The sequence below is a fragment of the Sus scrofa genome, chromosome 7, assembly GCF_054392235.1.
Source record: "Sus scrofa isolate SSC_HxYL_T2T_F1_AM1 chromosome 7, Sscrofa_HxYL_maternal_Yorkshire_Landrace_v2.0, whole genome shotgun sequence".
Lineage (NCBI taxonomy): Eukaryota > Metazoa > Chordata > Mammalia > Artiodactyla > Suidae > Sus > Sus scrofa.
Genome location: NC_139389.1, coordinates 35234206 through 35257240, shown reverse-complemented (window position 1 = coordinate 35257240; position 23035 = coordinate 35234206). Strand labels below are relative to the sequence as shown.

Below are 23035 nucleotides of genomic sequence, written 5' to 3'. Positions count from 1 at the left end.
ATGAGAACCCTGTGAGTAAGTACCCTTCTGTCCCACATTTCACTGGAGGAGGACTGGGCCTTTGAAAAGTCCTGTAACTCCCCCAACCAGGTCCCAGGGCCAGAGGGTGATCTGCCTCCCTAGTTGGTCCCTGCTTTGTGCCTTCCCCTGCTGCTTACTGCCTTTTGGATAGGTACCTTTGTGCTAGCTTTTCTCTCTGTCCTCCTAGGCCTTGTTCACCTGCTCTTCTAAGTGTAGCCCAAATGCCACTTCCTCCTTGAATAACTTACTCCGGGAGAAGTGATCTCACCCCCTTCCCCCAATTCCTCCAGGTCTTTGCTTCTCAGAGTGTCACAGACCCATGGCTGGACATCACCAGGAGCTCATTGGAAATGTTGAATCTGAGGCCACCCCCCAGTTCCCCTCAATCAGAAGCTGCATTTTACCTGGATCTCCCAGGGGTTTATGTATAAACTGTGAGAACTGCAGTAGGAAACTTTTTCTTTCCTTTTTTGTTTGTACCTCTGTATTTGTACACCTGTTTTTTATTCTCAATTGGACTATAACCTCCTTAAGGACAGGAGGGTAGTATAGTTTCTTTTGAGTATCCATAAACATACAGAGTATAGATGAAGGCACATAATGTGTTTCATGATATAACAAAGTACTTATGTTGAAAGCATTTAGATCATTTTCTTCATCAAAAAGCACTGGGCTATTTGGCACGATTTTTTGCCAGAGGACTAACAGCATTTCTTTTGATAATTGTTCTACTCGTAATGTTTCCACAAAGCCAGGCTTTTGATAATGGGAAGAGGTATAATATAGGTCCCTAGAATAAAACTTCATTCCTTCCCAGAGCCTTTGGTGTATAACCAGCCCTTGCGATGCCACATCTTTCATTGCCAAAGCACAAATATAGATATTAGGGATTTGGAGAAAAATCAATACGCAGAAAATAGAAATACGAAAGCTGAAGACTCCAATCAATTGCACGTGTGAAGTTCTGAGGTTGGTTTGTCTGCATTCAGGATACTCACTGCCTTCCAAGAAACTTGGAATAGAATTTTGTTTTGACAGATATTTGATTCCAGGCTCTATTTTAGAGCAGATTTGGTTAATAGCAAAACTCAATCCCTACAGATGCTCCGGTACCACTGCTATCTATATGCCAAGGACCAATCATTAAAAGTTAGTGATCTTTGAAGCCATAGCTGTTTGTTTTCCTGTTCTTTGTTGAGCCCCAGTGTTTGCATGTATTTGTACCTCTCAGTGTTCCCAGTGAGGGTGAGCTGTTGATCCCTGGGATTGGCAGCTTGCTGGGGCCCTTCCATCAGCTAGCTCCTTGTTGCTGTACAATCTGGCTTCTCTGTTCTTTTTGCAGAACATGTAATTGGAGCACATGCATGCAAAGAAAAGAGGGGAAAGGCGTATAGGTGGCCCTCCTTATTATTATTATTCTTTAACTTCTACTGGCTCCACTTCAGCTGTCCATATGACCTCCCATGAAGTTCCAAATCTAAAAATTGTCTGAACATAAATCTACTTTTTGGAGCTGACAAAAATCCTTCTGTTCAGGAAGGATTCCACGTTACCTCTTTTTAGATTTTTTTTTTTTTTTTCCCCTGCGAATGTGTGTGTGTTGTTTCAGCGAGCGGCTCCCTTCCCACCTCACTCATTGGTTTGCTCACTCCCTTCTGTGATGAATCCATGCTTCCAGAACGGGGGCTTCCGAGGGACTGCGGGGAACAATCACTTCCAAATGAACTCGTGCCTCTTAGCAGGGAGCGTTCAGACCACACCCCAGGTAAAAGGAGGTCTTTCTTAATGCTTTCGAGAACTTTGAAAGGCTGTGCACTGTGGTGGTTGCTGCAAGAGGGCTTGACAGAGAGAGCTGCCGGGGTGTAGATCAGTTTGACTGTATCAAAATGAAATGGTATAGACGGTTGGTAGAAAGATTGAACAGATAAAGGCAAAACTGCTTGCTGGCAACCCAAGGTGCTCAGGACAGTCCCTGGCATGGTGCGAATGCTGAGACACCCTGTAATGTCTCTTCTCAACAAGCGGCAAGTGGCCATCTGTGAGTGTGGGTGTCAACGTCGGAAGAAAGAGCACTTTTAGGGAAAGAGAAGAAAGGAAGGCACTGCAGCCCGAAACGGAGCAAAGGAGCAGTTAGCCTGCATGGCACAGGGGGAAAACAGTTCCTTAAATTATTAGTTGGCTGCCCTATAAGAAGGTGACAGTCTGAGAATTTTGAGAGCATGAAACCATATTTAGGAAAAGCTTTTAATCCTTTCAGCTCTAATTTCTATTAGTGAAGTCGTTTCCCAAGGATAGGAACTAAGACGTGTTTTTTAACAACGGAGACAACAGAAAGTGTTAATTGGCATTTAACAAATGCAATGGTATTAACATACATCTGTTTCTGCTTTGTGGGGAAATGATTTTTCATCACCATAGCAATGCATTTCTGGGCTCCATTGGAACTTGGCCACGGTATGCAGTAAACAGCAATTTTTTTTTTTTCCTTTCCTGAATAAGAGATTTTGCAGTCAACTAGCTAACATGGAGCTCTTCATCTAAATGCTGTGTAGTGTAGCTAGTGTAATTTCAAATCCTTTTCCAACTGAATTCTGTGCAAAAAAAACCCTCTGTTCATCCTTGGTAGGATAAGAGGATGCTAGTTAAAAGTGATGAAAAGAGCTGCATGCTAACATTGTACTCCCAGCTTAAAAGTGAATACCAAACCACTGCCCTTTTTATAGTTGTTCTTCTGAGTCTATGTGTGTAGACCAGGCTTTATCCCTGATCTTGTTCTCTGACAGTAACCTAGGAAGATGAAATAAATCTTTAGTATCATTACACTTTCCCTTTTTATATAATTCTTGAATGACATCATATATTGGTTCCCTTAAAAATTAAAAAAAAAATGTTCTATACCAATGAAGAAATTTTATGTAGGCTATGAGTATTTCTGTAGGAAAATATAACAATAAAGTAGAAGAGACGATGTTACTTCTTTTCTGTTGTTTTCGTTTTCATTGTCAACATGTGGTTATGCTTAGAAATTCCTTGGAGGGCATCCTTCTAAAAGCGTACCTATTCACTGAAGCATCAGCTTTTATCCATACTTGGTTTCCATTTTATTCACTACAGTGGTAGCTATTGACCTTTCAAAAAGTCAATAGTTTATAATGTATTGGTGATGGTCTATTTGTATTTTAGAGACTTAAGGAGAAAGCCTTTTGGGGAAGTAAATTTTTGTCACTGTGTGTGCATTAGACAAAAAAGCCACTTACTGTTAATAGTGGTGATAAGTGTATTGTAATCACAGGGCACTTATACTGAAGACTTTCATACATCAGCATTTAAATTTCCTCTGGGAGGGACCTCAGAGAGACCTGTAGTCATCGTGTGGGGAGAAGGGCAGGCCTACAGAACCTGAGGACAAAGTCACAGCTTCACTTCTTCTTTGACTCCTAAAGGACTGTCTTTATTTCCTACCTAAATGAAATTCTATGATGAATTATCTGAACTACCCTCAGAGACTTCTATGCTAAAACCACTCTCCATCCATCATGATATTGATGAGATTAGTCATGTAAAGAAGACTTCCTAGAAAATAATCCATCTGGAAAGTGTGTTGGAATGTGTATCACTGATAAGATTAGTGGGCTCCCCAAATCTCTCGAGGGATCAAATGTTCTCTCCTACAAAGGAAAGCATTGCTTTATTATTTTCGGATGATAAGCTGCAGCCTGGGGAATAAATGACTACAATGGGGGAATAAATGACAATTATTTTTTAAAGGCAGAAAATAATATTGAAAAGTGAAAGTTGGCTCAGAAGGGTTTGTCTGTGCGTTTTTAATCCCCTAAGGACAATGCATTGTTTCTAGAAGGCATAGGTGCTTTAGTTTTCTGGTTACCAGAAAGTGATACCCTACAGTAAGTGCTCCAGAGTTAGTTCATTAGACTCTCTGTATAACTTCGGTGAAATCTCCTGCAAGGGTATCCAGTTCTCTTTGTTTGATTTTGTAGACACACACACACACATACACAAACACACAAGATTTATAATCTGGTGTCCCAGATAGCCTGTTCTTGGTGCCCCTGACCGTAGCCTCACGTTGTACCACCATACTCTCAGTCTCTCTCCAACCCAGACTTGAGATCACCCAGCATGGCTTTTGTTGTCACAATCACAGTCTTATCAATGTTCTTATCTCACAGTTCCGTGACCTTCACAAGCTTAATGCCCTTTCTGTTTTTTTTTTTGCCTCAGATACTCAATCTCAAGGCCATTGATTTATTATTTCCTAATGGTAAACTACAACCTGGGAACTGTGATCTGACTGCAATGGGGCACTAAATACAATTATTATTATTATTATTATTGGTCTTTTTAGGGCTGCACCTTCCACATATGGAAGTTCCCAGGCAAGGGGTCGAATTGGAGCTACCGACACCACAGCTCGTGGCAACTCACTGAGCGAGGCCAGAGATCGATCCTGAGTCCTCATGGATATTAGTGGGGTTCATTTCCACTGAGCCATGATGGGAACTCTGAAAATTATTTTTAAAGACAGAATATTAAAAAAGGAAAGTTGGTTTAGAAGGGTTCATCTGTGTATTTTTTTTCCGTCTCCTAAGGAATATGAATTATTTCTAGAAGGCATTGGTGTTATAAGCCTAGACCTTATAACCAGCCAAACTTACCATACTACTAAATCCTTAGCCCTCACCTCCCATGGTGTGACCCCAGAGTATTCTCCCCAACACCTACCATGTTTTCAAGTCTGATGTCTGAGCCATAGAGCTTGCTAGTCCCTAGGGTCTGAGGTCCCTCCTCTTACCTGTCCACAATGAGCTCCGTGGTTGACCCTTTGCTGCCCCCTCAATTTCCAACAGCAACATTCTTCTATCACATGGATGCTATGGATCACTTTCTCTGTTCTTATGATAGGCAGTTGGACATCCCTGGAGAGAGTAGCAAACAGCCAAGCAAATTGCTTTTGCTACAAATTCATGGAGTTACATTTGGGCTGGGCCCTCACAGTTGTTTGTCAATTCTTTTATTTATTTATGGTCAGGCCTCTTTCCTCTTGCTGTCAATGATGCTCCAGGCTTTTCTACATCTCTTAAAATCTGGTGTCATCTTTACTAGTTTCTTCCTCAGCTGCTGGGCCATTAATGGTAGAGAATGGGTGTTTTAACCTTGGACCTCTTCTTGTTTGTGTTTACCCCCGTGGTGATCTCATCTGGTCTCATGGTTTTCAATACCATGTGCAAGTTAACAACCTTAATGCTTTTATCTCAGCACCGTCTTTCCTCTGAACTTTGCAGCGGAAATCCCCACATTTCTGCTTGGATGTATATTTGCCATATCAAATTTGATACTGATTCTCAAACCTGCTTCACCTTTTGCTCTCCCATTTCAGTGAATAATATCTCACTTCTTGCAGTTATTCAGATCAATTATTTTGTACTTGTCTTGACTCTTGTCTACTGCTTATATCTTACATCTAATTTTTCAGCAAATTCTAAGTTTTTTGCTTTAAATTAAAGTCAACCCAAGTTTTACCTATCATTTTCTCTCTGTATAACTAGTCTTTGCAGCACTTACCACAAGTGAAAATACTATTTTTCTTATGTATTTATTTTTTTTATTGTCTCCCTCCACCAGAAGGGGTAGAGGTTTTTGTTCACTGTTGTCTTACCAACATTGGAACAGAGCCTTGCATCTGCTAGGTGTTTCATAAGATCTTGTTGAACAAATGAAAGTGACTGGAAGGCAGCATATTCTAGTGAGGTTTGGTTTTAGCAGGAATGTGGGAGCAGGACTGAAGTCCACATAAAAGGACAAATATGTAAGTGGGTGACTAGATGTGGTCATGGGAGGGCCTTGAAAGTTCTCTTCTGCTTGCTTCTTTATCTCAGTGAAATGGGAAACAAAGTCATCAGCTCAGAGTGAGAATGGGGAGAAGATGCTAGGGGTTTGGAAAGAGGAGATGTGAGTTTGCCAGTGAGTGGGAGAGTAAATGGGCTATGGAAATAAAATATGATTATAGAGCAGCATTAAAGGGCTTGCTTGAGGCTCAGAGTCATACATTTGAAATGAAACCAGCAAGCATGGATGTGTGATTTTTTTTTTCCCCCTGACCACATTTACCCCTGTGGTGCAGGAGTAGAATAGGTAGGGGTTAGAGTCTGTGAACAGTGTGATTTACCCAAAGCAGGTGATGATGTGAGAGCAGGCAAGGTATTTGAAAAACAATGCACAGGGGTAATTGTGGTCAACTCGGTCATTTGAGGCTGACAAAATAAATAAATAAATAAATAAAAGGGTCTGGGAAAACTTAATGTTGGAAGGACTAGTAGATTTTTATTTTGGTGGGTTTTAGAGAACTTGGAGGGATGGATGGTTTGGAAAGAAAAGAAGAATTGGTCAGAGAAAGGAAAAAACCTGAAATTATGGAGGGGTTGTGGCTCTTGGTCGTTGCTAGGGATGCGAAGGGCAAGGAAGAGGAGACATCAGTGAATCACACTGTTAGAGAAGTGACTTCTGTGCTGTGATATTGGGTATTATAAAAAGCCTAGTGTTAGAAGGAGTGGAAATAACCCAAGAACTGAACCTTCAAAGAAAGAAGGGATTAAATTGGGTGTGGGCAGATGACACAACAAGGAGAAGCAGAGAATGATACAGATGGATGGATGGCAGGAGCCTCAAACCTTGAAGTTCATAGGCAAGAGGGAAGGAGGAGAATTGTCTGGAAGCAGTAAAGAGGGACAACTATGCTATTTGTGGACCCAGTGTGAGTGAAAACAGCTACCAGGAGAGCTTCTGGGAAAGCAGAGTTCTCGGAGGAAACCACAGTGTAGCTAGAGCTGGAATGTGCAGAAAAGAGATTAAGGATGCAGAGGGTTTTGGTGATGATTGTCTGAATTCCAGAAAGTGTATGGTGAGAAGGTTCCAAGAGTTGGAGTGGGCATGAGAAAGGAACAAACTATGGGTGTGCATCGCACATGGGGATTCAGGGATGGCTTGGAGCTCTGGGTTTCTCATGCGGCTGATGTGATGAGGGTTACAGGGCCTGTTGGGATAAAGCACACAAAGGTGGCACAGCCTCAAGGGGCAGGAGCATGGGGGTCCTGCCAAAGCCATCCTGTTTCTTGTGACAGAGGCCTGGCGGTGGCAGAGTGACGGTGTTCCTCTGATGCGATGGGGCTGATTGTATCACGAACACAGATTACATCAAAATGATTCCCGTGACCTTCCAGACTTCCCCACTGCCCCACATCCAGAGCTTTTCTGTATCTTTATTAATTTCCTTGGGTCTCAAGGGAGGCCATGTTTCTTCTGTTGTCCCCTCTTCTTTTCCTGCCTGCTTCCTCCAGGTCCTTGCTCCATCCAATTTCTTTCTTACTGGTTCCTTCCCCTCGTCTACAGATATCTTCATGGTCTGTCTGATGGGTCTGTCTGTCCCTTTATAGACCAACATAGGCACCACTTTGACTGGACTTTCCTCTCTAATGATTCTCCGCGTCTCTTCCTGCTTCTCATCCAAACATCTCAAAAGAGAAACCTCTCCCACCCTCTTCTCTTTCTCCCTTTCCATGTAGTCCTCCATTGACCACTTTTGGCTTTCTGTCCTGATCTCCAGCCTTTGTGTGTTTTGAAATCAGCCTCACCTGTCTAACGTTCTAATGTGATAGCATCCTCCATCTACAGCACTTTAATGCTTCTCTGTTGTCAAGAGGACAAAACCCAAGCTTGATCTGCACCCATGGCTTCTTTCCATGCCTTCACTCGTCTCGTTTCCTCGGCTTGGGAAATCCTTATCTTCCTCTTCATTTGGACTTAAATTCCAGGTGTTGTCTTTACAGAGCTTCCCAGGGTGGGTAGGCATCCCCCATTGCTTTTCCCTTCTTATTCTGTGCACATGTTTCCTACCTGTGTGAGTGGTCTATCCGCTGTTTCCTATGTGCTGTTGTATCCCTAGCTCCTACGTGCCTGCCACGCAGCGCATACTTAAAATGATTTTTGAATGAATAAAGAAGGCATGAAAGATAAGATATATTCCCGAGAAGAGGCATTCATATCCTGATAGCCAGAAAAGTAAAGTTTCAATTTGTTATTCATATTTTAGCCTACTTGTTAATGATATATGTCAGAAGTTTTAGGCATGCTTGGTGATTATGAGTCAACCTGCTGACACAGGGTTAAATGAATGAAAGTCCCTGACCTCTGTGGGGTCTTCACAGTTTCTGGTCTGTTTTGAAACTGACTTTTATCCATGTTAACTTGTAACATTCCAGCAGGCCAACTTGCCAACCCATCCTTTCGTTGCCATGTCCTGCAGTGAGATCTTTTGGGGGGTGTAGTTCTTCCTCTGATAAACATTTTCATCAAAAAGGATCTGATATGCTATTAGGATTTTAATAGCTGTTCTCTTCAGCATCATACACATGCTCACAGGACAAGAGGCAGCTTAAAAGGATAAATGTGATAACTATCACAGTCTATAGAGAATAAAGTCAAGATAAACCTTTGATAAGACAAAGTCTAATTTATTACATGTCTCATAGGTCTCTCCTGGTGACTCTGAAGCCAAACCTCTGATCTTCACATTTGTCCCCACTGTCAGAAGACTACCAACCCACTCCCAGTTGGGTGACACCTCTAAGTTCCTTGTTAAAATTCCTGAGGAACCAAGTGATAAGACTCCAGAAACTATAAATAGGGTAGGATTATTTTTATTTTTATATTAAGCAATTAACATTAAATAATAGTAATGACTTGAACATTGTGTGGATGTTTATTTTCTCTGCTTAAAGTGACATGACTGTGAAATCCAAGATTGGCTAAAAATGTAATTATGAATTAGGAACTTCACAAAAATATAATTATGTTATCAAATTGGAGGTTCTCCCCAATACGGTCTTTCAACTCTTTGGATTTGACATCCTGTTGTTTGCAGTTTACATGATATATTCTCTCCCCTGGCACCTCTCCTTCTCTCCAACATATCTTGATAAAAACAAAATTAAAAAAATTAAATTTATCTTTAAAGAAATACTAGATAAAATAGTGATGTGTTATTTTATGTGTAACAGGTTAGCAACATTAAAAAACATAATATCTGATGTTGAGGAAATTGCGGTGATATTGATACGCTCACTTTGCTGCTAGTTTTTGTGCGTGTGTACAGTTTTTTTTTTGGAAAACCCTTATCCACAGTCATAAAACTGTACATAACCTTTCAGTGATCTAACTCTTGGAAATGTATCCCAGAGAAATAGTATAAAAGAAGAAGAATGTTATGTAGTAAACTAATTAGGGAAAAATTTTAAAGGCCTAATATCTAACAGTCAGAGAAAAGTTAAGAATATGATAATACATCACCCTGACAAAGTTATAATTATAATGATTATGTGATTTCATGGAACATATTAACACTCTAATATTCAATGATATAATAAGTTATAAAGTGATATTTTTACTCTGATTATACCTATCTGAAATGAGACCAAGACTGAACATGAAATTAAAACAAACAAAAACCTAAAAATAACGTGTGCAAGAATTATGACATTTTGGGTGAAAAAATTTCTCTTTAAAATGCTTTTTAATACTGTCTTATTATAAATGAAGTGGGATTGGGGGAACTTTGTGGTATTTTTGAGCCACCTTGTAGGAGATACAATTATCTGACTCTCTTTATAGGAAAACATCTTATCTAGCAGGTAGTAATATCTCTGTGCACCTAGGACTTACAATGCTATCTTATTTTTATTTCAAAGACTATTGGGACCAAATTATTTCAGAAAAAATCCTGAATTCCACATAAGGCACTTTTGGGACGTTTCCCCCTCACGGTATCCAAGTACATACAATATATTCACGGGTCTTTTGTGATTTGGTGCTGTGAGTTTACCAGACTATAGATGTATGCATCAATCTTGGTTGCAAGTTTCCAGAGCTTCCTAAGATAATGATATCTGCTGATTGCAATGGTACCCACACCACTACATCTTTAAAAGATTAAAGCTTTTTCTTCCTCTTTTTTTTAATAGTTCAACATTTACTAGGACAGAGTAAATCATTCCCTTATTCTTTATATATTTAAAAACTGTTTACTGACCACAGGCTATCTGCTTGGTGCTGTGGATTGCGAATGAATAAGGTCAGCTCGTATAACTTATTTGTTATTGGGAAGGCAGACAATGAAAAAAAGTAAAAAATATATAATAAACTCTCAGGTGGTGATAAATGCTGGAAAAAAATACATCAAAATAAAGGAGTAGAGAATAATGAACCGTGGGGGCAAGGAGTTATTACAGATCATTAACAATGTTTTCAAAAACGACTTCAATTTTGCCAGGTCTTTAGCTATTCCATTTAGTTATTCTATTTAGTTATTATGTTACTTTCCATAACACACTGCAATCTGTTTTTGAATATTTCTATTTTTAATTTAAACTTCCTTCCAATTCAGGTTTTGCTACTACAAAGTATTGTAATTTAGTATATGAAATGACCACTGTCAGAGAAATCATAATTAGAGGTAATTTGTGTTTTATTCTGAATATCTTATCATCAGCTGAAAAGAGTGGAATGGTCTGTGTAGTCAACTCCTTCGTTTAGTTATATCTAAACAATGGTTTAACTAGTCTTTCTTCACACACGCAGTACATAATACATATTGGCACACATTAAGTTGATGACCATAGTTGAAGTTTGGTTAATTACAGTTTATTTTATGTCCTTGACTTTCTATTTTGAAATAACGTTAGACTAAAAGAAAAGCTGTGAAGAAAAGAAAGAAAAGTAGTAATCAAAGTATGATTTTCAAAACCAAGAAAATTAACATTGGGTCTTTTGAACACCATCTTAGTGTACACAGCTGCTATCATTTTAGAAAAAGATGCTTTTGTAGTATGATAAAGCTATCTTACTCCTGGTCTTGTAAACCTTCTATGTATTCATAGAAAATGGAATGGGAAAATATTTAGAATTACAAATGCAAAATTAAATAACAGCAAAAAAATGCATTGTACTAAAATTATCTCATTTTTGGTGTCCTATTCATGAATTTTTCCCAATCAACTTGGATTGTTTTCTCTGCATATCTGTGCATTCTGTTCCAATTTTATTTTTCTTCTCAGACTTTTAGAGGGATAAATATTATTTTAGAACCTTTTAGTGGGATTTCCTTTCTCCCCTGGCTTATACAGGACATACAGGTTTTGCTTGACTATTAACTAAACCCATGACCCATCCCCATTTACTTCATGAATATCTTTAGGGAAAATATTGCCTTCTTCCTCTCTTTTTAAAAAAGCCACTATCAGGATTTCTTTGAAAGCAGGTTTGTTTATTGATGTTGATTCTGAGCCCTAAATTGTTTGGGCTTGGACCAGGACAAACAAGTGGGTTAATTAAAGTAAACCATTAACTTCAACCCAATCTCTCCAAAGCCAACCTGATTTTTAGATATAACTGTAAAAACGCTTGTCCTTGGAGATTATAAGCTGGTTAAAATTTTTAAGAGTACATGCTAAAAGACATATTTATCAAATTAATGTCAATGCTTTTATGTGTCTTCCTTTATTCCAGTCTCACTTCAATGAGTACTTGACCTTGAATGCTGGGAGCCAACAGGAGAGAGACCAAGGAACACTGACTGATCCTTTAGAGGTCGAGGGCAAGACTACACAAGGAAGAGGATTTAAAGCAAACGAACCTCAAGGGATGCAGCAAAGTGACCTCTTCAAAGCTGAATATGTCTTTATTGTGGACTCTGAAGGGGAAGAAGAAGCTACAACTAGCAAAAGTGAACAAGGCCCCCCGAGAGCGATGAGCACCACAGCTGCTCGGCCCACATCCCTAGCCATCTCATCCAGCCTGGCCTCTGACTCTGTGCGCCCCAAAACACGGGGGGCAGACCTCCAGGCCCCATCACATCCTGAAATGCCTCATGGGATGGCTCCTCAGCAAAAACATGGGCAGGTAGGTTTTTCTTCTTGTCATTAAAAAAAAAAAAAAAAAAAAGAAAGAAAAAAGTTTCATACTCCTTGTTCTAGACTGTCTGCAAAGGCCTTCCTAAGCATTCAAGGCATATAAAACTCTCAGAGAAAGATATTAAAAAACCAAAGTCCCAAGATCAGGAATAATATATTCATAAGGCAAAAAGGATTATATGCAATTATACTGTGAATTGGCTAAAGAGAACATATAAACACTTAGCTGGAGTGGATTTGGGGACACAGCAATTCCTTTCTGAAAATTCTTGGAGAAGATGGGTAATGGGAATTTCTTAGGGGAGAGAGCTTGGTGAGCTGGATGTATCAGGAAGCACATTTCAGAGATGAGAGAGATGCAGCAAAAAGACATCAACTGGTTACTAAGTATAGACATGTTACTTTTAAACTAGTCAAAGAGTAGTAAAAGCATATACAAGGAAATAAGAATATGTAAGGGATATCCCTCGCTCCTGAGTGTCTTAAGGGAAATACCTCCTGTGCTCCTGGAAGCCACCAGCAGCAGGGCTAGCCTCAGTGAACTGGGCAGAAGATCCCACTTCAAAACTTTGCAGCAAGATTGAAAGCTTCCTTTCAGGTGGAAAGCCTTTGATACAGTAGGATAAGACCCTTATCTGTGATGGCAGGAAAGAAAGGGGGGTGGGTAGGGAGGAATTTTGAAGGGAAAAAAAATAAGATGACTGGCTGTTTGGGGTAATGAAGCTATCAGATGACTTTGACAAGGTATAGAAGTCGGGAATGCAGAGGCTGGCTTTGGGAGTAAATAATAGGTGCAGACAATGAGAGTGAGTCTGTACTAGGATGTCCTACTCAGGATTTGCTAGACCGGCATTTACAAGCAACCCAACGCAGCGGGGAGAACATTTGTATGGGTGAGTTGGCCTTTGGGTGCTCCCAGGACCTGTGCAAAACTAGAGTAGGCATCTTATCTTTGGTGCCACCTTATCTTTATTTATGCAGCCTTCACCGACTTCCTGATGCTTATTTATATCACCTTCAAGCATCTCATGTACCCTCATGCTGCCTTTTGGTGGTAGAAGACTTTCACTGGGGTACCATCGGTTTAGTCTATTAAGCTAAAACACTTATTTCTTCTTAAAGTTTATTTTCAGCTAGTTATTAAAAATATTCGAATCATATAATTCATCGTATTTCTGTAAGTGGTGATAGGCTTAAACATTTCTTTCTTGCCTTAGGAAAGATGATAGGGTAAGAACATTGGAAATGTGAGAGGTTCTATAGCCAGTGGAGGATAGTTTAATGTGGCCCCTTTGAAGAACATGTGGACATGATACCAAATATAAACAAAGAGAATTATTCTTCGTGAAGCAATGTTTGGATTTTCAATTTACTCTTTTCCTCAACTGATAGATTTCTTCTGTTTAGTTGGTCATTTACTTTGTTTTCACGGGACCAAATATACAGAAGCCCGACTAGAGAGTAGAAACACATTTGGGATCTCTTTTGCCAAAAGAAGTTAGTTAGACACAGGTTCATGTTATCAAAGCTCCGAATGGAAAGGCACAGCTCAGCCTGATTCATTTGTGGTGGTTGAACATTATAATGAAGGCAGACAGGGGAAAACTGGGTCCTGAAATGTTTGGGAATAGCCATTGTTCCTGATTCCATGTCCGACAATAATCCATTTGAGCGATTGTGTGATGAAGAGTAGGTCATCACGATAATACGATTAAGATGAAATAAAAGTAAGTTGACGGTTATCCATAAATGTAAACTGAACACAAAGGACCAGCTCATGAAGGGAGGCACTCTGAGACATTTCATGTAGTCAGTGGTTGAAGCTTAAGGTAAAAAGCTTCCAGATCATCCAGTGATTGGATTACCTGATGCCAACAACATCAGTATCTCAATCAGAAATGCAGTTAATGAAGCGCATTTCTGGTCTCCCTGGGAAAAATGAATCCACGTCTAGAGTTGTCTATACAGGAGTTCCTGTTGTGGTACAGTGAAAATGAATCCAGCCAAGAACCATGAGGTTGCGGGTTCGATCCCTGGCCTTGAACAGTGGGTTAAGGATCTGGCGTTGCCGTGAGCTGTGGTGTAGGTCGAAGGTGCGGCTCTGATCCTGCATTGCTGTGGCTGTGGTGTGGGCCAGCAGCTACAGCTCCAATTCAACCCCTAGCCTGGGAACCTCCATATGCCACGGGTGTGGCCCTAAAAAGCAAAAAGCAAAAAGCAAAAAAACACACACACACACACACACAAAAACAAAACAAATTGTCTATACATGATCATTATCAGTTAGTCAGGACCAATTTCTGAAGCTATAGGCTGGCTTTTCACTTTTCTATAAGCTGCCTAGGTGTCACTTTCTTCCCACATCTTGTGCTTTTCTCCTTCAGGGCTCCTCAACTATCATCCAAGGACAAGCTTTGTGCCTTTGCATCCCTGGCCCTTGATTCCTCTGTGTGCGATGCTGCTTTCTCCGCAGCTCATTTTCATGTTCACGGCCTGGGCTACTTGATACTCTAAGCTCGGCTCAAGAGCCCCTTTTCCTAACAACATTCCCTTTGAGGAGGAGTTCGTTTTTCTCCTACAGATTTGTCATTTTCCTTATAGTTTGTAGTCTTTTTTTAAAATCTCCACCATAACTCCTTTTTGCCTGAGTACCAGGATAGATTTTATCTTTCTCCCTTACTAGACTGAGGACAACTTGAAGTCAAGGCCTCTCTCTTGTTCATTTCTGTATCTCTAGCTCTTCGGGTAGTGTCTTGCATACATGTGAGGTTCAATACAGTTTATGAAAAGCATCAAAATGTAAAAGTTCATGGCTTTGAAGTCCTTGCTCAGATAGTGACTTTCTTGAAGCCCGCTTTGGTGCCTTCACTGAAAGCAAACGTTCCCTCAGTATGATTTCTGTGCATCTTTTCTATTATCCTATTCCAGCTTGTGTTATAACTATTTAGGTACATGCCTTATCTCCCCTAGCAGATGGTAAAGTCTTTAAAGGCAAAGTCCTTGTTAAATCCATTTTTATTAAACACTTTGTTCCCTACGGTGGTTACTATATTATTTTGAACATAGTCAACATAAATATTGGGCTGAGTGTATTTTGTGTTCCAAATACTTTTATTGAAGCAGCATGTTTAGGTAAAAGTACATTGTGTTAAAAACCATTAAAGGATTTAGGAGTTCCCACTGTGGCGCAGTGGAAACAAATGCAACTAGGAACCATGAGGTTGTGGGTTTGATCCCTGGCCTTGCTCAGTGGTTAAGGACCTGGTGTTGCCGTGAGCTGTGGTGTAGGTTGCAGATGCAACTGGGACCTGATGTTGTTGTGGCTGTGGCGTAGGCTGGCAGCTGTAGCTCCGATGAGACCCCTAGCCTGGAAACCTCCATATGCCATGGATGTGGCCCTAAAAAGCAAAAAACAAAACAAACAAACAAACAAAAACCATTAAAGCATTTAAAATTTGAAAGCATAAGATAAAAATAAAAAGGCTATATAGTATAAGTAGTTGAATCAAAATTATCTCAAATAAAATTCAGAAAGAAAAACGTAATGTTTTCGATGTTAATGTTTGAATGTTGGTATGGATGTCTCAGAATTCTCTTTCCTAGGGATAGTATTAGACTTAAAAGAGAGGTGAATATGCACATAAAAAACCAGAATGATTTGTCTGAAACACCTATGATAAAACCTGGAGCTATGGCAGTAACAATGGGAATAAAAAGAGGGACTTTATGGATAGAATTAACTGGATTTGTTCATTGGCAGTATGCGGGAAAAGAATCAGTGATGAGTGAAATTTATAACCAAGGAAACTGAATAAATGTTGCCATTAATTGAGCAAAGAATAACAGGTCTTGGGAAAGGATAGGAAGAGATGAGACAGCTGATGTTGTTTCGAGATGCCTCGTGGCATGGCGTGATGCCAATAAGAAAGAAGCTGGAAGTGTGAATCTGGACACAGGAGGGAGATGGGAGACGAGAGGTATTTGCTGTGGAGCTGAGGCTATGAGGATAGAGCTCATGGCAAAGATGCCAAACAGGAAGACACGAGATATAAGGCAAGACATGGTAAAGTACTAAGGGCCTGTGAAAGATGAGAAGCCAAAACAGGAGGCTGAGAGGGGACCAAAGAAGTTGGGTTTCATGCAGGGGAAGCTAAAGGGACTTTCACAAAAAAGTACTTTATAAGCAAGTTCCAATAAATAAAATATATGAAAAGTAATTTCTTAATCAATAGTTTTCAGGCAATAATTTTAAGGTAGCTCAGTCATGTTTTGATAAAACTCAAATGAATTTGGTATCAATCATATCCATTAAGGAATACAAAATACTAACCCACAGAAGGACATTCTGGCAGCATGATATGTTTTGAGCACAGACATGGAGTTATCCTATATGAAGACAAGGGTTCTCTCACTTTTATGCTGGGAAACCTCCTGAAAAATGCCCCTTTCCTCTACAACATCCTAATGTCATATTTTCTAGCTGCCTTACCAGATTTTCTTTCTGTGCATCAGCAAGTAATTCTGCCCAATGGGACAGCCGGGTTAATATATGCTGCTGCTTGACTTAGAGAAGATTAGAAGCTAGGGGATCAAGAGGCCAAGATCAAAGCTGGAGAAGGATCAAAAGGCTTTTTACTGATAGAGCTGGAGGTGAAGCACTAGGGGTCCCTACAAGGAAAGGAGAGGATTCTCCTTCATCAGTACTATTAGAACCAGAAGATGTGTAGGGATGGAGTCAGGGATGTGGGGTCTGACCTGGCCACTGTCTCAATTTGGAATATGAGAGCCCTTCCCCTTTCTCAGGTCAATGCCTGGAGCCTGACCCCTGTTACCTGCTTGGACACTGACCTCCTCTGGGCTCCTTTTCCTCTGGGAGAAGGGAAGGAGGCTGTCTGTCATCTGACCATCTCTGCTTCAGAAGAGTTGCCTGATGCCTTCTATTAAAACATTATTAATGGAGTTTCCATCATGGCTCAGCAGTAATGAACTCAAATAGTATCCATAAGGATGCAGGTTCGATCCCCGGCCTCACTCAGTGGGTTAAGGATCTGGTGTTGCCATAAGCTGTGGTATAGGTTGTAGATGTGGCTCAGATCCCACGTTGTTGTGGTGGTGGTATAGGGCAGCAGCTGCAGCTCTGATTCGATCCCTGCCTGGGAAATTCCATATGCTGCAGTTGTGGCCCTAAAAAGACAAAAAAATTTAATATAACACAATCTAAAGTATTATAAATATAATACAAGTCAAAATAAAGTACAAAACACAGTCAAATAACATAGGGTCCTCAAAGTCCCTTAAATATAGAAGTTAGGAGGTTGTGTGATGACCTTGATGGGAAGAGTGTGAGAGGGGTGATGGGGCAGAAAAGTTGGGAAATGGATAAGTGGTGAGGAAAGGGAAGTAATGTTTTGGAGAGAAGGTGTGAGAAAGCAAAAATGAGGCTGGCAACTTAGGGCCATGCTCCTCTGGGCAGTTACTTGAAATCATAAACCCTAGTGTCTTCATTCGTAGAATGGGGCGATGATATCAACTTTCCTTGTGAAGATTAAATGAGATTATATATATGGCCTGGAATAGTTCTTGGCCTCCAATAGGTTCTTAGGAATGATTCATTGTACTTAAAGAGCTGGAGATGGTAGCACCTTTGGGGCCACAGGGTAAAGAACATGTGAGGAGGGAGAGATTTTATACATTGGTTCAAACACAGCTTGGATATAAGAACTGAAGAAAGGACACACGCAAAAAAAAAAAAAAAAAAAGGCAAGGTTAGAAGGACTAGCTGTGTCCTTCTTACAATTCTTACCAAAAAATTCTGGGAAATTTGGACATTGCACACACTTATTAAAAATCTAGATTTTAGAAGTTCCCACTGTGACACAGTAGATTAAGGACCCAGCATTGGTAGAGCTGTGGTGTAGGTCACAGCTCCAGGTTGGATTTGATCCCTGGCTGTTGGTGCAGCTGAAAAAAGAGAAGAAGAAGAAGAAGAAGAAGAGGAAGAAAAGAACCTAGATTTTTAGGGATCTGTGGAAAAGAGGTTGCAACAAATTATTTGGACTGAGCACTGGACATAGAAACCTTCCCTACAGTCCTGGGCCTTAATTTTATAATGAAATGCTCTAGTCATACCAGCACATTGTATCAGAACACCCTTTATATGTCTCTTTTACCCCAGTAGACTTGCTAGCCCTGTGATGACAAAAAAAGTCTTCTGTCCCCATCACCTAACACAATTCCTGGGACAGGATAGGTGCTTAGGAAATACCTGATGAATGAATGAATGAATGATCCTCTTCTTCCCATGACCCTGTGATATAAATAGGGAATATACATCATGACCTAAATTCTCTTAATTCACAGCTGAGGGAAAACATAATAATAGAGGATGGAAGACAGCCTAGGACTCCTGCCTCATAGCTTGGCTGTTGTTTCATGTTTTGCATATGAAAACACATCATCCATCTTGGGATTTAGAGATTGGAGATTTTGAAAAAAGCTAGGAGGTTAAACTTCCATGTTAGCTCTGCTAACTGCTGAGAAGACAAGCTTGGAGTGCCACAAGTTCCTGAAGAATGACGTGTTTAGCTTAAGATGCCAGGAGGTAATTTGCACATGCCCATCAGATGGATAACTTTGCAACTGCATGCAGAGCAGAACTACATGGGGCCCAAGAGTGAAGGAAACAAAACAGGAGTCAGCCTTGCACTAGCAGGTGGGAGGGGACCCAAGTAGTAACTCAGATTCTGGCTGGGCCCGCTTGATCATATAATCGCCTTGAGGCAATTGAAATGATTGACCATGCTGAGGCCCTCATTCCTCTAATTTACGTACCTATCCCTGACCAAGATATTTTATTGTTTTAACGACCTTTCCCTAGTGATCTTCCCAATGCCATCTCCCCATTTCCTTTCTTGTTTAGAATGATACTGATTCCATCCATTATCTTAACCTGCTTTGTCACTGTCCATGGTGAGTGACACTGGACATACCAAAGAGAACTTCTCTGACTTGGTAGGAGGCCCTGGCTCTGCTCTGATGCTGATAGAACCCCTGCAGTCCCTTACTGGTGTCTAGTTGCTTCCTCTGGGTGAGATTAATTGTATCATTGACTCAAGGGCCGAAGAAGTTCAGTTATGGAAAATCAAGTTGCTTTGACAATTGCAGCAGAAAGTGAGGAAGCCTTTTAAAAGGATGGTCTACTGACTTCTCGATATCTGAACTCAAATATCTGTGCTGCTGGAAAGGTAAAGACTGACCTGGACATTAGAGTCATTGTTCTCTCCACCCCCTGCTCACCCCTATTGCCCAGACAATTGCTGAGGGAGGTGATGATGCCTCCTTTGAGGAGACACCACATCCCTGCTCTCTGTCCTGTTCCTACACCCATGAGACACTTTACAGCCTCATTCCTGCACAAAGGGAACCCACCAGGCATTAGACAGTAGGGGAATAAACTTTAAAAAAACATAGTACCTGACTTCAAGGAACTTGGGAAACAGATGCACTTGGAAATAATGACACTGAAAGGTGATGTGTTTAAGGAGCAGTGGGAGGTCTAGGAAGAGGACACTTAAATTGACCTGGGCCACCAGGAAGGGTTCACGTTGTCTCAGCTGAAACATGAAAGATGAGTAAAAGCATTGGCCAAGAATCAGGACCCAGGCATTTCAGAGAGTGGGGATGGCGAGGGAAGTCCCCACACACTAGAAGAGGGTGAAAAAGAGGAGGAATATAGTAAGGGCTCATCTAATGATAGGAAATTTACACTAGGAGAGAGTGATGAAAAAGAAGTCACAGAAAAAATAGTTTTGAAAAGGAGCAAGAGATTGGAAGTCAGATTCCATAGAGAAATCAGAAGAGTGCCTGTTGGGTTTAGGAAAAAATAAGCCATTGGAGACACTGTTGATAACAGTGTCTGTGGAAGAGTAGTGGGTAAAAGCTATTATGAAGTCAGAGGAAGTGTATTACTTTTCTACTGCTGCATAACCAATCACCACAAATTTAGTGACTTAAAAAAAAAATCCTACCGATTTATATTCTCTAGGATTTTGTAGATGAGAGATTTGGGCACAGTTGAGCTGGATCTCACAAGTTTGAGATGAAAATGTCATATTCATCTCATCTGGAGGCTCTCTAAGCTCCCCCATGTTACCGGTAGAATTCATTTTCTTGAGGCTGTAGAATGTGCTTCCTTCTTCTTAAAGTTGACAATAGAAGGAGTCTCTTCTACTTTGATCTCTACGATTTTGACCCTCTTTTAAAGGGCTTATTTGATTAGTGTTACTGAGTCCAAGCTACAGACTGTGTCAGTCTGCTTGCCATGTGTCAGGCCCGTAAATCCAGAGAGGAATTGTTGGAGCAGGGAAGAGTGACTTTTTTTGGAAAGCCAGCAGACGATGAAGATGGCAGACTAGTGTCCCAAAGAACCATCTACCCCAAGTTAGAATCCAAGCTTCTTTTATACTAACAGGGAAGAGGACATGGTTGGAATTCTTGATATTGGAATCCTTTGTTCTTGCAGCCATTCATGTAGGTCAGGTTTTCCTATAAACCTCCAATAAGACAAATGTTATCTTCTGTTCTGCAACTTTTTATCTATGAATGGAAAAGTATTACACCTTTGAAGGTCAGAGCCCTAAGAATGGGGTATCCTGTATATTTCATGCTATAGGCAACATTCTTAACTTGTAGCAAAAGCAATAGAATATAAAGATAAAAGAAACAGATCCAGTATGAAGTCATATTTGTTCTTCACTATTGCATTAGGTCATGTGTACTCTGGATAATCTCCATTTGATTAAGTTAAGGTCACCTGATTAGGAACCTTAAACAAATCTGTGAAACCCCTTCGCCTTTGCCATGTTCTATTTGTTAGAAGCAAGTCAGTCTGTTTATACCGTAGAGCATTCTTTGGGAAGTCACTTTAGGGTGTGTTGGCCACACAAAGTAAGGAAATCAGTACAGTGATGGTTTAGTACAGATGTAGCTGAGAGGGATCAGATCTTGATGCATGTTTGTGCACATGTTTTTATCAGCTAGCTTTTGCTGCTTAACGAATTGTGCCAAAGTTGAGTGTTTTCAAACAGCAGCTATGCATTCAGCTCAAAAATCTGCAGGTCAGAAATTTGGCTGTGTTCAGCTGGATGGTTCTGCAGATCTAGGTCAGTCTCAGTTGATCTTTGCTGTAGTTCACTTATACATCTGCGGTTGGCTACTGGTGACTGGTTAGCTAAGATGGGTTTTTGCATCCTGCGATATACTAGCCTGGGCTCACTTACATCATGGTGATATTCTGTACTTGGCACGCCAGTAAGCTCCAATGCACAAGAGCTTTTCAAGCCACTTGTATCACGTTTGCTAATGTCCCACTGATTATGGTGAGGGAAAAGAACTTTGCCATCTTATGAAAAGAGTAGGAAATGTGGGTATTTTTACAATCTACTGCATGACTGCTTTATTGTATTTTTAAAGTTGGAAGTATTATGCTTTATATTTATGTTAGGATGAGAAAACTAATGGAAAAGAAAAGATGGATACATAGCATGTGTGGGAATAACAGAAAAAAATGGGATCCCCAAGAAAGCAAGCACTGGTGCAATTCAGAGTACATTTAAAAAGGGAAAATCCATCATTTTTCCTTAGAACAAAGGAAAGGGAATGAGTAGAGATCTAGAAAAAATAATTTTCCTGGTAATCTCAATTTTCCTTGGAGAAAAGTAATCTAGGTCATATGTTGAGCCCAATGAGGGAGGTGCTGGGGAAAAGTGTTTGTGGAAGAGCCATTGTTCAGAATGGGAGAGGAAGCTGAGGTCAAAACATAAGAAAAATAACCCACAAAAAAGCTGAGTGGTACAGGGCCCAGCTGAGGCTATAGACCTTAAATTGATGATAACATCAATCTACAGTATCTTACCCAGCCCATATATGAATTAGAAAAAAGTGTCCCCTCTGCCTAGTGCAGGAGGGGTCAGCCTTACTCTGAGCTGGTGCCCTTGTGCAGGACAAGTTCATAAATCAAGTTGACAGCCCTGCCAGTCAACAGAGTTATGTTAAATTTGTTTAATAGCAGCTTTAAATAGAGTAGGTGTAGAAGCATTATGGCGGTTGTGACATTACAACTGAGAATCTGCTCAGTGACATCACAAGTGTCCATCAGTGAGAAGAGGACAGGTAAGTAGGTAAGTTTAGGAGGCCAGGCTGCCATAATATAATGCTTGCATGTGAAGACAAAGAAGAAATGAGAGTTTCTGTCTTGTATCACTACAGATTTGGGAAGAATTGCACAACTATATGGACCAACAGGGTTCAAATATCAGGAACTATTCAGGATATCAGGGAGCAGATCAGTCACTTTGGTTTTTATTCAAGTATTTTGGAATCCCACGGACACATTAGGAAAAACTGAGTATTTACAGAAACAGTAATTTTAGATTGACTAAAATGACGAGATAGCTCTACTAAAGAAATTTGTTGTTAAAATACTCCATAACCTCTATTATACAGGATCCAAGGTGGATTTAGGTTTAAGATCATCCACTTGATGAGAGCAGAACCTTGTAAGCATCTTCTGTTACTGAGGTTATTGTGAATGTATTCAGAGTTTAGGATAGGCTTTCTTTTTTCTTTTTTTTTCTTTCTTTTTTTTTTTTTTTGTCTTTTTGCCATTTCTTGGGCCGCTCCCGCGGCATATGGAGGTTCCCGGGCTAGGGGTCTAATCGGAGCTGTTGCTGCCAGCCTCCGCCAGATCCACAGCCATGCCAGATCTAAGCCACGTCTGTGACCTACACCATGGCTCACGGCAATGCTGGATCCTCAACTCACTGAGTGAGGCCAGGGATCGAACTCACAATCTCATGGCTCCTAGTCAGATTTGCTTCTGCTGCACCATGATGGGAACTCCAGGATAGGTTATCTAAGAGAAAAAAGTTTGCAAGTTGGTGGGAGCAGTCTTTTCCTCTGAATGAGCCCCTCAAAATTACAGTCCTATGATTTTAACATGATAATTTGATGGATAATCAGGATGAATTAATGGG

General features: G+C 40.4%; 1 protein-coding gene across 50 annotated transcripts in view; it reads left to right on the top strand.

The window, feature by feature from the left end:
• MLIP (muscular LMNA interacting protein) overlaps positions 1–23035 on the top strand; it is a 240337-nt gene that overhangs the window by 100055 nt on the left and 117247 nt on the right. For 33 of the 50 annotated variants that reach the window (XM_084966926.1, XM_021098542.2, XM_084966932.1 and 30 more), the window contains 2 exons: positions 8568–8723; positions 11599–11991. In XM_084966926.1, coding sequence (XP_084823052.1) covers positions 11734–11991 — 258 coding nt within the window. In that variant the 5' untranslated portion in view covers positions 8568–8723; positions 11599–11733. Of the gene's footprint in view, positions 1–1666; positions 1787–8567; positions 8724–11598; positions 11992–23035 lie in introns of those variants that run through there. The other 17 variants (XM_021098546.2, XM_084966927.1, XM_084966934.1 and 14 more) reach the window with 2 other exon arrangements.